Source organism: Falco rusticolus, chromosome 13 (genome assembly GCF_015220075.1).
Source record: "Falco rusticolus isolate bFalRus1 chromosome 13, bFalRus1.pri, whole genome shotgun sequence".
Taxonomy (NCBI): domain Eukaryota; kingdom Metazoa; phylum Chordata; class Aves; order Falconiformes; family Falconidae; genus Falco; species Falco rusticolus.
The window spans coordinates 18,376,485-18,393,532 of NC_051199.1; the positions used below are offsets into that span (position 1 = coordinate 18,376,485).

At 53.3% G+C, this 17,048-nt stretch overlaps 1 protein-coding gene and 1 pseudogene across 1 annotated transcript; both read left to right on the top strand.

The window, feature by feature from the left end:
* The first annotated feature begins 6,509 nt into the window (after positions 1 to 6,509).
* Positions 6,510 to 8,254, top strand: SST (somatostatin). Its single transcript, XM_037407182.1, has 2 exons — positions 6,510 to 6,713; positions 7,737 to 8,254. The coding sequence occupies exons 1-2, from the start codon at positions 6,576 to 6,578 to the stop codon at positions 7,947 to 7,949; spliced, it is 351 nt and encodes a 116-aa protein (XP_037263079.1). The 5' UTR covers positions 6,510 to 6,575; the 3' UTR covers positions 7,950 to 8,254.
* A 5,434-nt stretch (positions 8,255 to 13,688) lies between these two features.
* Positions 13,689 to 16,607, top strand: LOC119156878 (annotated as a pseudogene).
* Positions 16,608 to 17,048: the final 441 nt, after the last annotated feature.

Genomic DNA, 17,048 nt, shown 5'->3' on the forward strand with positions numbered 1-17,048 from the left:
GTCAGCACCGCCGGGATATCTGCCCTTTGAAAACCTGGCTCCAGGTACAGGGTCTGACTCTTGCCAAGACTCAGAAGAAAGGTCACCACCAAACCGATAAACTGGCTGGTTCCCAGGAAGCTTCCCGAATTTGTTTGAGCAGCTCTTTTGGTACCCATCTCCCCCTTCTCCCACATAAACCCTGCCCAATGATGGGGGATATTGTCGAGTTTTCCTGTCCTTCAAATTTCTTCTGCAATCTAAAAAACAACCCTCGCCCCAGTGCCCACTCCTTCCCCATTTTACTTCTCGGCCTGGGATTCAGGTTTCCTGGGGCTGAGCAGGGCTCGGGACGAGGGCAGATGGGGGATACCCACAGTGATGCTGTGACCCACCGGGACCCAGCTTTTGCTGCACCCACCGATCCTCCTTGCGCCTGGTTTTGGTACGGACAAACCTGTGCGGAGTGAAAACGACGCTGGAATGTGGAAGGCTTAAATGCAGGCACCGAGGCTGTGACTTCCCGAAGTTGTGGAGGTTTGATGGGTGCGTGGCTGGGCTCAGCCGCACGGTCGGCTCTTGCTTGTCCTGGCAGCCCAGGCAGGGTTCGGCGGCAGCAGCCCCCGGGCCGAGCCCCCCCCGCCGCGGGCCGCGGAGCGCTCAGGGCGCCGCTGCCTTCTGCCGGGCCTCCAGCAGGGGGCGAGCGAAGACGGGGTTTGGGCGAGGAGTCCGCGAGCAACATCGCTCCGCGCCGAGCCCAGCTGCTGCAGCCCGACGCGTAACATCTGTCGCTCAGAACATCTGGGCGAAAGGAGGCTGTAGCCGGGTGGGTGCCTGTCTCCTCTCCCAGGTAACAAGCGGCAGGACAAGAGGAAACGGCCCCAAGTTGTGCCGGCTAATCCAGGTTAGGTGGGATATTAGGAAAAAATTCTGCACTGAAATGATGGTCCCATTGGAACAGGCTGCCCAGGGAGGTGGTGGAAATCACCGTCCCTGGAGGTGTTTAAAAAACACGTCGATGAAATGCTGAGGGACACGGTTTAGGTCAACTGGGTAGTCCTGGGTTAGCGGCTGGACTCGATGATCTCAAAGGTCTTTTCCAACATAAACGATTCCATGATTCCATAAGATTTGCAGGCAGAGGCAGGTGCTTGGCTGAAGCTTGTCCCCAGGCCCAGCCCGTCCCCACCGGTGTGGATCTGCTGTGGGGAAGGACCAGCTGCAGCCCCAGCTGGCCAGGAGCAGCCTGAGAGCCACTGTGATCCCACGGGCGGGATCCTGTGCCACTGGGATGCACCGTGCCTGTTCATGGGGTGGGACCCAACTGCCTGTGGCCACCTGGAGCCTCCTGGCCTGGCCTCTCTGAGAGGGGGCCAGTGTCACAGCTGGAAGGAAGGGAGGCCCAAGCTCTTGCTGTGGAGCTGGTGTTTATAGAGGGGAGTTACACAGAGTGGAAAGCAGAGCCCTGCATTATTTCATAATTCCATGTGCTCACCCATCTGTATCCATCACCTTTTGCCTTATGCTAGTAACTCCTTACAGCACAGGCCAGCATCTGCTTGTGCAGTCCCTAACACTGCCCCATCCGTGGTTCCTAGTAGTCATTGTAGCAGTAGAGGCAAATACCCCAGTACTCTCTTAGCTCATCCTGTTCCCCCTTGCTCCTGCACAGGTTTGTGCTGATCTGTCCCCTGTTTGACTCCAAGGCATCTCCTTTCAGCCCTACAGATGATATGGCAGCACCCTAGGAGGCTGAAACTAGGAAAGAATCTCAGGTAGCAGCACCAGAATTCCTGAACATAGCTTGGGCTTTTAGACAAAGACATTACAAAAATTAGGTAGCAGAATCCCTCCTCTGTGAACCTCCACAGCCTGGCTCCCCTCTGACTTTGTTACCTGAAGCAGAAATCCCAGAGGCCTGTAATTAATGGAGAGTCCAATTCTTTTGGATTTGTGCCCAAGTTTTGCTATAGAAACAGCGTTTAATTCAGAAACCTTTCAGGTCTGTGGCAAGTCCACGTGCAATCCTGACACCACCGCTCTCTTCATGGCCTGTCCCAGGGATGCATGGTACCCTTCGGCAGGAGTTTCTCTCCCTTGTTGAGCTCTTGTTTTTCATTATCACTCAAGCATAAGCAACTGCTGTTCCTCCGCTCATCTGTATCTCCTGGGGCAGCACCACCCCTCCGCAAGCAGGGTCCTGCTCTATTAGCTTTTCAGCAACCTGCAAGAGCTGCTCGGCTGTGGCGGCTTCCTCACTGCCCTGCAACACCAGCTGCATATCCAGAGCCAGGATGAGGGATTTCATGGCCCTGGCTCCCAGATCACAGCTTGGACCTACCGGGTTGAGTGCTAGAATATAAGAAAAAGGGGTTTTCTCTGCTGGCAAGGCAGTCATACATAGCAAACCTGTCCCGCTCATGAAAGAGAGAGTATGGAGAGAATTTTGTAGGTGATGGCCAGGGAAGCAAGGTGCAGTGAGAGCCGGGCTTGCGGCCGTGGTGACAGCAGAGGGCACGCTTTGCTGGTACAGCGCTGAGCATGAAGCCTGTGCACAGTCCCAGGCATTGCTGGACTGCTCTGGATCTGTGGAGCAAGCTGGAAACGTGGGGGTAAGGAAGCAGTCACAGGAATTCAATGCAATTCAATCGTCTGCAAAGCCACATGCCCCGCAGCGCTGCGGCAGAAAGAAAGGAACAGAATTGCCTTCACCGCAGCCAAGCGGATGATGGATTTCTCTGGCTGGGGAATGAGCGTAAAAAAATTCAGAGCACACTGATCCCATAGAGGAGCTGGGGGAGAGGGAACTGGTAAATCAATCTGCAAGTTATTTGCCTTTCCACGCCTGTGCCAGAGTCATAAGGACATCTGGAGGTCTGCCATTATCCCTTCCCCAGGATCCCCCAGTAGGAGACAGTTCGAAGATGTACAGAGTAGATGGACTCCCTTATTGCTGGTTCCTTCAGGTCAGCACAAGATGGTTTTCTGAGCCAAAGAACATGTTTTTATCTTCATTTAAATGGTATTTTTCCTTTAGATTTTCCTTGAAATGAAATATCGAAACTTTTCAGATTAAGAACACCAGAATGATTCTGCAAAATACTACCTGAGATTACAAAGAACTTCAGTCTATTCAACACTCCATCTATCAACAAAGCTCAGATCTGATGGGAACTCAGTTTCTTTCCTTTAAACAGGTTGAGATGGTTTTAGGGGAATGTTCTCACCAAAGCCCTGGCTCTGGTTCTGCCTCCACTAGCCTCACAATTTCAGCCAAATCCCAAGAGAGGAAAACAGCCAAGGTGGACGTCAGAGCCTTCCTGAGGCTACTCTGCCTCAGGAGCCAAGTCATGTTCTGATGAGCCACAAGACCAGAGAGCAGATGAGCACACCCTTGCTTTCATCGGGTAAGCTTCTGAAATTCAGTGAAACAGATCCAAGACATTTCCCTGCAGTAAGATTTTTTCTGTTGCTAAAGGACATCAGTGTACTCCCTCCAGCCTCCACCAGGTAGAGAGGGGAAGAGGGTGACAGCCACTCGGCTCCAGTGCTGCACAGAGAGATGGAGTCAGAGCCAGCCTGGTCTTCCAAACCTTGTCCCCATGTGGCTGAAAGGGCAACAGTAGCCAAAGTGACCATCAAAACCAGGGATTCCCAATGTGACTGGGGGTCTGTGCTTGCCTGGAACTAGACTGTAGGGAGCCTGTCTTCAACTGCAGCAATGTTGCTCCTAGACTGAAGCCCAGCTGGGGATTTTTGCTCTGCAGCAGGATGTCCTGCACGGCTAGGTGGCCAGGGAGGGTTGACAGGGCAGAGCTGAGGTGGATAGATCTTAAAATGAAAAATGAAGGATGGGTGAAGACAGGGGCTAGCAAGGAACAGCTCTGGGCTGAAAGTCTTTAGTAGGGCTAGGCTCATGCACACAGAGGTGCTGCAGGTAGCTGGGAAAGAGTGGGGTGCTGAACAGTGTGGATTTGAGCAAGGCATCAAGAATGGCCTCTCAAAACCGCTTCAGGACTCAAATCTAATATCTTCCTCCATTTTATGCCAGCATGACCATATCGGCTTCCTAAAAACAGCCCCACTGGCCCAACCAGAACTCATCCACCTCAGACCAGGCTCTGCACCTCTGCAAAATCCCATCAAATGTGTCTTGGTCCTGCTGACCCCACATAAAGTTGGCAGGAAACAAGAAAGATGGGGAACAACAACAAGGAGGTTGTTCCTGCACTGTGCCAGGTCCTACAGTTCCCATCTCTGTGTTGGTGTACAGATGGGTCCTAACAGTGCCAAAATGTAGCAGTTTTCCATCCCATGCAGCAGTCCAAGGCTGCACTCCAGCCCATTGCTATATGCTGGGAAATATAGATGCTGAACTGATTGCTGTGGCACATCAGTACAGATCCATAGCTGTGGCAGCTCAGGGAGCTGGTAGCCATTCCTCCCTGCTCAGGAGCGATGGGGGCTCCCAGCATCCCCTTCCCTTTGGGATGACAAGCTCAGTGACAGAAGGGTGCTGGGCTGGACGGCTGCTTGCTTTTGGGTTGTGCTGTGCCAGGGATGAGAGCCTGGGGGCTACAAAAGCTGTCTATTCCCAATGCAAGTAAACTGGGGGAGCCCAGCTCGCTGCTACTGGCATAGCTCAGAGAAGTGGGGAAATCACTGTTGCTGGGAGAAACCCTCCCTGGGAAATCTCGCTTAAAGGCAGGCAAGAGGGCCAGGATAGGTCTGATGTCCTGGCATCTGCTGCCTTGGCCATTTGCCATGCCCAGGACTAGCTTTGTTTCTTTGATTGAAGGAGGGATGCTGGTTCAGACGATAGCACAGAGAGATGGTGGAGAGAGAAGCTCTAGGGGTCGTGGTCAAGGAGCCAATCTGCTCTTTTTGGGTCTAAATGACTCCTGTTGGCCTTGGCAGGAGGCTGTGTTCTGTGCCTGAAACAAGGGAATGTGTCTAAACCAGAGCAGGGGCTGACCCCTCTCTACCAGTTCCCCCATAGCAACACCAGTGCTAGAAGGCAGATAGAGTCCCAGGAGTGCAGGGCTGGGCCTCGTTCAGGTCAGGCAGCTGAGGAAAAGCTGGCTGTGAAAGCAGCACAAGTCAACCCAACCCACAGGGTCTCCTGGGCTACAAATGAAGATTTCTTCTCTCATGGATGTAATTAATTTTGCACCATAATTTGGGGAGGACACAGAGGTTGAAGGCTATGTGTGGCTGTGAATGTCTGCACAAAGGAAGGGAGGCACCACGAAGGGAGGGCAGTCCCAGTTCAACCAGAGGTCTGCCTGGACTGGAATGAGTGACCAGCAAGATTCCTCTTGCTGGACTGTAAAGCAGAGCAGCCACACCTTGGTCCATGGTCCCAGCCCAGCCTCAGAGAACCCAGCCATAAGCATCAGGGTTAAAAAGGGTGAAGGCACATTAATTTGACATAAAACATCCTTTTTAAGATTTCTGGAGACCTTTGAGCAGTACTTGGGTCCTTGTTCCCACAAGTCTTTGACTTTCCTCAGCTGGAAATTAAGATGGGGGAGAGACTCTGATACCCCTTTTCTGGGCAGCGGCAGAGCCCTTGCACACCCTGCCCTGCTCCTGCCAGCGGGGAGATGGCTGAAGGGGCCAGAGGCTTGCAGCAGCTTTGCCTGGCGTGGGCATCAGCCAGCTCATGGTGACAGGCTGGAGGAGTGGGAGAGACTGACCATGCCTGTGGGACAGGGGCATCCCCCGTGGGACCAGCAGGTCCAGTGACCCTGGGACGGAGACGGGTCCCTGCAGGCTCAGCCAGGGACCTGTGAGCCCTGACCGAGCCACCGATTTGTCACCTTGTCCCCGAACTGCCAAGCTATCGCAGAGCGGGGCCGCTCTCCCCGGAGGCTGCCGGCTGCCGGTGGAGCTGGCCCGACGGCCGGTGGAGCTGACCGGGGCCGTGGGGAGGGTCTGGGCAAGGACCAGTGCCGGAGAGCCCCGCAGGGGCCGGGAACGCAGAAAGGACCCCCGGGGGCAATTCAGCATCCCCCGCTCCCCACTCCCTGCAGGAGCCGGGGGTGAATCCGCCCTTAACAGGGCCCTTTCCAGCTCCCCGGACTCTGCAGCCGTCTCTTACCCGACGGGGCGGGAAGCCGCGCTAGGGCGAGGGGCTTAGGCACCGGGACTGCTGGGGGGCTTAGCCCTGCGGCGTGGGTCAGACCCGTGGGGCGGGCGGCGCACAGCCGGGACCCCCCATCGCCGCGCCGAGGGGCTTGCGGCTGCGGAGAAGAGAGCGACGAGCAGGGTGGGCAGCTCCGGAGGGGCGGGGATTTGGGGGCAAAACGCGCCGGGGGCCGGGGGCGGCCGGAGGGGGGGACTCGGGGGGCACCGCAGACGCTTGGCCGGCCCCGCGCAGAGCGGAGCATCCCCGGTCCCGGCCCCCACGCCGGTCCCGGGCAGGGACCCTCCCCCGGCGGCTCTGGGCGAGGGGGGCGCCCCCGCCTTGACGTCAGGAGAAGGGTTTATAAAGGCGGAGGGCGGCGAGGAGATCCCCAACGCCGGAGCCGAGCCGCAGCGGAGCCGTCAGCGCCTCCCCGCCGCCGCTTCTCCGTGCCCGACCCGCCGGCGAGATGCTGTCGTGCCGCCTGCAGTGCGCCCTGGCCCTGCTCTCCATCGCCCTGGCCCTCGGCACCGTCTCGGCCGCCCCCTCGGACCCGCGGCTCCGGCAGTTCCTGCAGAAGTCTCTGGCTGCCGCCGCCGGGAAGCAGGTGAGAGCCCCGCGACGGGGCGGCCCCGGCCACCCCTCGGGCAGCCCACTGGGTACCCCGGCCATCCTGCTGCAGACCCACACTTCTCTGCTGCAGACCCCCCCTTCCTCCTCCAGAGATCCCCCTGAATTCCTCTTGCAGACCCTCCATTTCGCCAAGAAGAGCCCCTGGCTCCCCTACTGCATACATCCAGCTTTCCTGCTGCAGATCACTCCAGTTCCCCGCTGGACACCCCAGTACCCTCAGTATAGAGCACCAGTTTCTCACTGGACCTTCCCAGCGTCCCTGTTTCAGACCCTCAGTTGCTTGCTTCAGACCCCGATTCCCTGACGGATTCCCCAGTTCCCTGCCAGGGCTGAACCAGTGACAGGCTGGGCAGCTGTGGGTGGCAAGGGGAGACACCCCTCAGCCCAGCCCAGCTGGGTGCTTGCTGGCAGGGGATGAGGAGCAGCCACTGCAGAGGGCAGAGCCCCCACCAAAGCTCTCTGGGGCTTATCCAGGGCACTGAACCAAGGCAGCTGCCCAGGTGCAGCAGGAGGATGTCCTCATCCATGCAAGGAGACAGCCAGGTCTTGGAGGGACAAGAGAAAAAGTGACCCCCAGTGAGAGGGTGACCCACCTCAGCCTCCCCTGTGAGCTCACCCAAAGACCTTTCCCGTGTCACTTTAGCAGCAGCCTCGCAGCAGCCTTGCTGAGCCTGGCACGGTGTGCTGGAGCAGTGGGAAGGGAAGGCGGTGCGGGGCTAGGGTGAATTCGCTCCGTGCCACGGCCAACAGCAATCTCTTCCCCACACCAGGTAGATGTCAGTGCCCTTCTGCTCCGCTTTATGCCGTAGGCACAGCTGCTGCGCAGCAGCTCTTGGGCTGGGCTCTTTGGAAAGCCAGGGCTCCCCTTCTCCTCCAGAGTCCTGGCATGTCGCTAATCTGGGCACAAAGGTATCTTAGAGGAACAGAGTGGTGAGCCCCAAAAGCCAAGGAGTAATTGTGGTCTCTCTCTCTCTCTTTTTCTCCCTTGTCCCCCAAGGAACTGGCCAAGTACTTTTTGGCAGAACTGCTCTCAGAGCCAAGCCAGACAGAAAATGAAGCCCTGGAGTCTGAGGACTTGTCCCGAGGGGCTGAGCAGGATGAAGTGAGACTGGAGCTGGAGCGCTCGGCTAACTCAAACCCCGCTCTGGCGCCCCGGGAACGCAAAGCGGGCTGCAAGAACTTCTTCTGGAAAACTTTCACATCTTGTTAGCTTTTGAAACCCATCTCTCCTCCCTGCCCATCCCTGCCTTCTTCCTAGCCCCCCACCCTGAGCAGAACCTTCACCACAAGAGGCGAAGACTGTAAATACACAATCCGCGATTATGGTAAAATTAAACAAACAAGGAAAAATTGAGTTTGATTTCCAATTGTTTTAATAAAACTTTCTGTTCCAATTGTACACAATTTGCTTGAGTTGTGATTTCTGACTAGTTCTTTAATGACATGCACTCTGCGACTCTTTCAGATGTACTATTTTTAATTCTTTGTTGCAATAAAGTTTGTTTCAAACAGTGATGCTAAGACTTGGTGGTCAATGGAAAAACCTAAGTCACCTCTCTGGCTGCTTCTTTTTGAAATGCAACTCATCTCAGGGCAGCAGCAGCAAACAGCATGCGCATGCACACATATGCACACACACACACCATCTCTTCAAGTGTGGTTTTTTTTTTGCTGTGGGCTTTCTAAGGGACCAAGAAACGCAGTGGTATTTTAGATATCAAATCCCTGTAATTGTGGCTGAGTCAAATTGACAGCACTGGCACTTCAGTCAGTCTAGGGGATTTACACCCATCACCAGAGGCATCACTATAAATCACAGCTGTGTATTCCAAGCGATGGGGATAATAAAAGTGGCTCGCAGTACAAATTTACCCTACACATACCTCATTCTCTCCTCAGCCACAAACACTAAAAGGTTTTCTTACCTGTCTTACTTTACTTCTTGCAACATCCCCGGCAAACACTGCTTCAGGGATTCCTTCTGGAAGTTTTCCTTTGTTTTGCTGTGCAGGGGGAGGTTTGTATCCCTGTAGAGCTGAGACGTTAACCCCGTGCCATCAGCCCCTCTCCACCCAATAAACTGGTTACAGCAGGTTTTCTACCCACTACATCACCATTAAAGGCAATGTTAAAAGGTTCAGTAGGGCAGGAGACAGCATTGGGGAAAAGGCATGCTTCTCCCAATGGCAGGGAAATTCTTCATGCTTTTGCAGAGTCTCTTCCTTTTCTGGCTGTGCTGATTTGTGACATGCGGTTGTGGGTGAGCTGGAGCCGAAGAGTATGGATCCTGCATAGGGGGTGGGTATCACTGATGCGAAATTCATTATTCAGGGTTAAAGGTTAACCAACATTTTGTAGCCATCATAAGTGGAGGAAAGGTGAAAAATGGGGGATCTTAGAGATGTTCATAGGTGGAGGACTGAGCACGACCCCAGTGGAGGAGGATTCCCTAACTGAGGGCATGTTAAGTTGCCTCTGGTCTGCGCTGAGTGTAGCTCTCTGTGAGACATCACCCTTGATGGCTCATGAGCCGTTGCCTTTATTCTTGGTCTGTGCCTGCCCTGCTTTCCCTGTGGGCAGGGGTTTGTTAGATTCCGATGGGGGGCAGGTGAATTCCTTGTCACTGGGAGCTATGACAGTGCCCATGTGAAATCCAAGCCCTGCCACGCTCCTCACCACTGAGCTTGGCTGGGCTGCTCCACAGCTAACTGGCAACAGGCAAGGGCAGCGGGGACATGCACGGGGAGGGGAGATGCTGGCATCACCCCCTCCGATCCCAGAGGCAGGACTGGGTGCTGCCTGATCCCTGCCTGCTGCTGCCGAGGGAGCTGAATCCTGCACCCACTGCAGAAGCCTTGCAGTGGCATGATGCTGCATGTCCCCAGCCCCTGGGAGCCTCTCCTCCTTCTCCCTTGTAAGAGGGATAGGTTTCGTGGTGTGACCCGGGGAAATGTGGGGTCCCTGGCCCCTACTGTCCCCCACGTGGTGCGGTGGGGTTAGGGGCTCTGTCCTCCTTACCCGAGCTGGCTGCATTGCAGACTGGGCAGGGAACGGTGATCCTCCTGGTGCTTCGGGGGACGGGGGGGCCCTGGCACACAGGGCACCCTTTTTCATTCCCTGGTTTTCTGTGACTGGTGCAGCTGTGGAAGGTGCAGGACTAACTCACCCCTGGGAGAGGAGCAGGCCTGGCACTGCTGGGGGGGGGGGAGCCTCCAACAAAAAGACCTTTGAGAAACACAGGTAAGGTAGATCATTTCTCAGCCCTAAAAGCAGAGTGAGAATGGGACCCCATTTGAAAGTGTGGAGACAAACTCCCTGAAGAGAGAGCAACAGTCCTAGCTCACATCTGATTCCTTTGGTGCCATGCATCATCAAGGGAGCCAGGTTTTAGGCAATTCAGTAAAGCAAAGACCTCCCTACCCCTGGCTCCTCGTTCCTGTCTTGACTGAGCTTCCACTTAGCTTTCCAAAAGCAGCTAATTCTTCAGTGCAGAGACAGTCTCAAGGCAGCAACTAAGAACAGAAAGGGGGTGGAGGTGCCAGGGGCTTGAATATTCTTATGCACAGAGTCTGTCTTTCATGGGATATAAATAGATCACTACTCACCTGAGGTTTTTCCTCTTGGTCACTATGCTCAGCCAGTGCTTCTGAAAGGCATTTAATCCTGCCAATTGCAGGAGTGAAAGCCATCACAAATAAGGATGTAGATGATCCTCAAGCACAAGCAGGAATTAAAGACAGAGTGATTCACTTGCTACACCAGGCTGTTTCAGCAATACAGCTGGCGACACGGCACGGCAGCTTCTGCAAAGCTTAATGAAGATATACTGGTGGAGGCATGTGCGAACATCCTCGGTTCAGAGGCAGAAAGACAAACCTGCTCCTTCCATCAACTCAGCAGCACCTGGAGTTTGGGAAGATGGGTCCCAGGGCATTAAATACAGCATCACCACATGTAATTGCACTGCAGCGGCGCCAGCAATCCCAGGTGCTAGGAGCCACACAAACACAATGCAAGAGGCGATCTTGCCCTGCTGAGCTAAAAAGACTAGAAACACAAAGAAATATTTATTGTTTCTCTTTGACAGGTGAACATTGTGGGGTAAAGAGATTAAATGACTATATTTAATCCTTGGCCACGCAGCTACAAAACAGTGTTCCAGGCTGGGAAGACTCTTCCTGGGCAAGGCTGAATTTGGGATGTGCACGCAGGTCAGCTCCCATGGGCCAGAGCTGCCAAAAGGGGAGAGCAGTTATTGTGAGAGGTTTGCAAGTGATGTTCTCTGCAGCTCAGAGCCGAGTCTCCATGGAGGAGCAGCCTCGGCATGGGCCTGAGGGAGGTTAGGGGCTGTGATGATCCACACGCAGCTGATTCATCTCCCCTTTTAAACTCAGTGTCACGGGCAGACCCAGAGCAATCCCTATTCTAGCAGGTGCCTTCAACCTGGTGATTCATCTGAGGCAGTCCAGAGAAATGTCTGTGAGGAACCACATAAAAGGGATTGAAACTGCTGTCTGAAGAGTTGCTTTTAATGAAAACTAGAAAAGGTTGTATAGGCCTGGAAACACACATCTCCTGATGGGAAGTCAGTGGCAAGCTTTTCAGCCATCCCCAGCAGCAAACTCTCCAACTAACGATTCCAGGGGGACTCATTCACTCTAGCAAGCAGGACGGGATTTTTTTTACGTGCAGCCCAAATTGGTAAAAAAAGGCAAGTCTTCCTTGGGCCAGCAGGCTTGTTGGTGACAGATAGCTTGAAGCAATCCTACCTGTGGTGCAGAGGAAATACCTGCGGGATCCAGATTTCATAGCCTGAGTCTATTCTTGCACCCGCGAACTCCTTTCGGCTCTGCAGAAAAGATCAAGAGCCTGGACCCATGGGCACAACTACTCTTCACCCAGAACAGCCTGTAAGATGCTCTGTGCTGCCTTTGCCTTTACTCTGCCTCTGTGGCTCTTAAAAAGCATTACACCATCACACTGATCCACAGCCACCGGGAGCATCTCAGATTCTCAGACCTCTGCTCTCACCACAGGAACTTCATCCCTTTCACGCTGACAGCTCCAAGCATCTCTGGGGAGCATCAGAGCAACCCCAGCCCCCTTATGGGTCTGCACCAGGCGTCTGGAAAGAAGCACTTGCTACTGCAACTGAGTCCTAATTCTCTGAAAGCAAAGCAGCAGCTTGTTTATTGACCAGGGTGAGAAAAGCTATACCTAGGTAATAAAAGTTATTATGATAAAGGAACAGACTGTACTCTGCTCTCTGAATACCTCCTGACTCTTTGACAGCCTCTTACCAGAATAATGCAATAAAACTCACTTACACTGAGCATTTTCTTCTCCTTTGTCTTTGTTCTATTAGGCAATTATTTGTTAGTTTTTGTCAACACCTAATTGCACTTCGGAGAATAGCTGTTTGGCCAGATGCTGTGAGTACCTCAGAAGACTGTTTTGGATCCCAGCCTTTGGAGATTTACCCCATAAACGACTTGTAGAACACACACAAAAAAATATAAAATTAACAAGGTCACAAAAAATCACCACGTTCAGTTTTTTTCTCATACGTATAGTACAAATGTCAGTTTGTGCCATGAACTAGTATTTCCAACATCATCTGACATCGAAACCCACCTGGTCATTCAATTAACAACATCAGTTTAATGAAGGTCCCCAGTATTTCCTACGGAGAGGTTCCCTGAGAAAGCATAAAATGATGCACTCAAACCCAGACAGTGTTCATCACCTGGGTTGGCTGTTGGACCAGAGAGAGAGGGATTTGGTCCTCCACACAACGCCAGAGCATCCCTCCCGATGCTCTCTGCTGCTTGCCTCCCCCTCCCATGCAGCTGGCTCTTGCAGCCAGCAGCCTGCTGTGCTCCGTGGTGCGGAGGAAGGAAGCGCTCCTGGCCTCCAGCCCTGGCAAAGCATTCCCAGGAGGGGACCTGAGAGACGCTCCGAGCCCTCCCTTGCTCGTCCCTCACCCCTTGTTAGATCACCCTGGGCACAGAGCAGAAGGCACTGAATCCCACCGGCTGGCAACAAGCCTGGTGCTGCTATGCCCCGAGGCAGAGCGTTTGCTCCCTTACACAGATCTGTGTTCTGCCTGCAAGGAAAATCTCTCCTCTTGCTCGGGACTGAGGTTTAAGGAAGAAAAAGGAACCCCCTGGAAATTGGCTGTCACATTTGCAAGGCTTTTATGTAAATCTTCGCTGCCACCTCTTCTCTTCCCTGTTTCACTTCTTGTGCCTGTCAGGGTTTGTGATTCTTCCCAGAGGCTCAAATACAGTATTTCTTTCCCTGTGCCCCAGCCTGTTCCCCAAAGGGTGCAACGTGGGGGGACATCGCTGAGCACGAGCCCAGGGACGGGGTGCGCTGCAGCCAGCAGAGAGAGCCAAAGAGCGCAGATTGCCCTCTTGATGGCTGGATCTGTGAGCAGGTGCTTAGGGTGGGTGTCCCCTGTGCAAGGGGCTGCCTGGGCTCTGGCTACGACCTCACCACAAGCAGATGGGCTGGAGACAGGAGTCCTGCAGAGAGGGGGGCTCCCCATGGAGCGGCACTCTTGGGGAGCCAGGGTTGTGTGTGAGAGGCTGCAGGCAGTGCTGCTGCACTGACCAAGATTCCCCGCCCCCCAACCTAAGTGCCTGCTTTCCATTTCTAAAGGGCATTTTTCATGTCAGAGATGCCAATTTTTAATGGATTAGAAGAAAGTTAAATAATGTGAAACTAAGTGAACTGGTCTAAGGTTAAATGCAGTGACGTTTGTTCTAATGGCAAACCTGTAAGAAACTGCTTCCATGCACATCTTCTTTCCCCTGGCATTCTTTGTTGTTTTTCAGCATCCAAACAATTCCTTATTCGCTCAGCTCTTCTGAAACTTCACAGTCTAAGCAGCAATGGCAGGGGCAGAGGGAGGAAGGGCTATGTCCAGTTAAAGACAGGGGATCAGATGGCCCGTGGTGGCAGCACTTTGTCACAATGTGTGGCAGTCATTGTTTCCCAGAAGTGAGAGCTCCAGGCTGCAGGAGACTGCAACTTCCATGGCTGACTGAGAGCACTGATTGAGAGTGAAGAGCTGCCCCTTCTTCCCCAGATAGATGCTGAACTGGAGAAGCTGCATGGACAGGTCCCACCAATTCCCAGTCACGCCAACCCCAAGCCATGCCTAGATGACAGGTGCCAGGAGGACCCAGGGGATCACAGAAGGACTGAAGCCATAGACACTGGTGACAGGATCACACCAGAGCTGGTACCAAAGCTGCAGGAGAAGAACTGGACCATCCAGAAGGAGGACCTGAAAGAGGTTGCAGGCATCCTTCAGGAAGCCAGATTCATCCAGCCAAACATAGGAGAGCTCCCAAGAGCCCTGAGGGTTTGTCTCCACAACCCAAACCCCACCCTGTTAGAGATGACCCTGAGGATCCTCCAGCAGCTGTCCACAGCCATGGGTTCAAACACCAAACAACACATGAAGGACTTGGGCTTTCCCCTCATTGCTCTGTTTAGGGAAAGCAAGAGTAGCATGAGAGCTGCAGCCCCGGCTGCCGTGAACGCCTGGGCTGCACAGATCAGCATATTGGAGTAGCTGGCTAGGCAGGACATTTCAGAAGATCTAGGTGAAGAAATACCATTACAGAAGCAAGAACTGATGCAGTGGCTGGCTGAACAGCTGCCAGCCCTCAAGTCAGCTCCCTCAGACCTGCTTCAGTGTGTGCCTCGCCTCTGCTCTTCCCTACAGGACAGCAACAGGGACGTGCAGCCAGCCTCGCAGGCAGCCCTGCCTTTCTTCATAATGCACCTTGGCTTTGAGAGGATGACAGAAGCCACCAGTGAGCTGAAGGCAGCTGCAAAGGACCATGTACTTGCAATACTAAAGAATGCCAACGACAATCTGTCCGCCCAGTCCACTGCTGCTGCTAAACCTCTTTCCAGACACCCTAGAGTCACCACCATGGCTGCTTTCCCCTCTGTTCTAACCACACCACTTGCAGCAACAGCCTTGTCTTCACAAGCATCAGCTAAAGAGCCAGCACCCAAAACCAGTGAAGATGAGAAGCAGCGTCCCAGAGAACTCAAGTCAGGAGAAGCAGTCCTGAAAGACATAGGTGCAGCCAAGGGAAAAGCACAAATGAATTCCATTCTGGAGGATGGGGCCAGCAAACTGGGACCTATCTTCATCATTGTCCCCAAGGGGAAAGAGCAGAGAATGAGGGATGAGAAAGGCAGCAAAGTTCTGCAGTGGAACTTCACTGCTCCCAAAACAAATCACAAAACAGGAATCTGGCAGGTCAAGAGTTTCTTTAGGAAAGCGTTTCAGTAAGAAACCTCAGCATGATTCAAACACAAGATCTGAAGTCACCTGTCAGCGTGCAGGAGATGCTCCCTCAAAGCTAGGGCCCACCTGCTCTCCGGGAGGAAACTTCAGCATGGTGGATGTGGCTCCCCAGAGGCTGCCCCCACGTGCAGGTGAGAAAATGAACAGCCTGGTCTCCGGAAAATACTATCACTTTGGACTGAGGGATATAATTCAGTTAGAAAAGATCCCTGAATTCTAAACCCTGCCTATCTCCGACACTGATGACACATGTCATAACACCACCTCCACCATTAATTCCATTACTTGTCACATTAGCTGTGGTGATACTGACACCAGCATCCAGGCAATGACAGAAACTGAGGACATCCTGAGACAGAAGAACAAAGTAGAAGCCATGTCTGGTCACATTAATGAGTTCCTTATAGCCAGCTTTCAATGACTCAAATTTATCAACCAGCAACAGGAAGCAGATAAGAAATAGGGGAAGGAACAAATTGTTCTGTGATGTAACTATGTCTTCCAGGAGAAGGAACTGGGTCAGCAGGCCTCAGTGGAAGTGCTTAAGGATGTAACGAACAATCTCTTTACCTTAAAGCCAGACATCCTGAATGCAGACCATTAATGTCTTGGTGAAGAGGGTGATGGAAAAATCTGACCAGACACAGATTTTTTTTGTGCCTTGCTGAAGCTGCTCCAAGGCAGCCTGACTGCTGAGGGCAGCCCAGATAAATTTTCTGACCTGTTGGCCAACTGCCTGTAGAGGAGGACCACCAGGCTTCTCCCAGGCACCATCAGCACCATCAACCTGGATGAAATCCTCTGGATGCCCGCGTACTCATGAAGGCTCTCGCAAAGGAAAAACTGAGGCAGCACACAAACAAACTCCACTGTGGACCCTGAAAACTCTGCTGTAAAAGTTTTGCAGGCTGAAAGGAGTGAGGATCCTGGACCGCTTCACCCTGATTGAGGACACAGCTGGCTCTGAGGTGGAAGCTTACCTCCAAAAGACAGTTAGTCCTACTGCCAAGCACGTGGCAAACAAAACCGAAGTAGGAGCAGGGGAGGAGGTCCCCTAGGCAACTTGCAGGGTTGCAAAGGACAAAGCAGGTTTTAGAGAGCATCTTCTAGAAAATTTGCTCCAAGGAGAGTTTGAGGGAGGGTTTAGAGGAGTTATATGAATGCAAGAAAAAACAGCCCAAGGGGAAGTTGGAATCTTTCCTAGAAAACCTCTCACTCTACTTTCAGAGCTGTGTGAAGCAAAGCCTGGCCATCATCCAGGCAGAACAGGACACCAGAGAGCGTTTTCCTCCTCCCTTGGGGATGTACCCTGAAATGGAAGCATCTCCCCTTAGATCAACAGGAATCCCAAGAGGGACCATAAAGGGAAAGAAGGTGATGCCATCCTGCCAGCTGGAAAACCTGCCATTCACCTGCAGCAGCAACACAGCCTTGAAAGAAAAGCAATGCACAGCAGGCTCCCCGCCAGCCAGCTCCCCTCGAAAGATGCCAATGTCATGCTTCTCCCTTCTTTCCATGGCTGCACAACAGTGATGTCCCAAGGGACATGAAGAACCACCAGCAGAAATAGCACTGGGACCTCAGAACCAGCCAGCCCTCCTCCACACACACATCAATGGGCAGATGGCACGAACCACGGATCAATAAAGAAAAATCTCCAGCATGAATACCAGGTGAGTTATCTGTGGGCTGGCACCCCAGGGCTGCAGCCCCCCGGCGCCAGTCCTGGTTTCTGGTTGGTGTCTCTGTTGCTGTCGTTCAGAAGAGAGTGGGGCAGGTAGTGCTGGGGCACAGGTACTCAGCTGGGGAGCGTGTTAAAAGCATGTGCTTACCTAGGGAGATGTCACTCCAGCTCAGGCTGGCTCCTTGAGTGCGCTTGCAGAGGCTGATCCCTTCCCCAGGGGTGCAGGTAAATAAAAGAGCAAATTGTTGCTCTTTCCAAAGAGGAGACAAGTCTTAAGACCAGGAGATGGG

Coding starts and splice junctions, on each gene's coding strand:
- SST (XM_037407182.1), top strand. CDS start 6,576: ATGCTGTCGTGCCGCCTGCAGTGCGCCCTGGCCCTGCTCTCCATCGCC. Junction 6,714..7,736: donor CTGCCGCCGCCGGGAAGCAG/GTGAGAGCCCCG, acceptor TTGTCCCCCAAG/GAACTGGCCAAGTACTTTTT.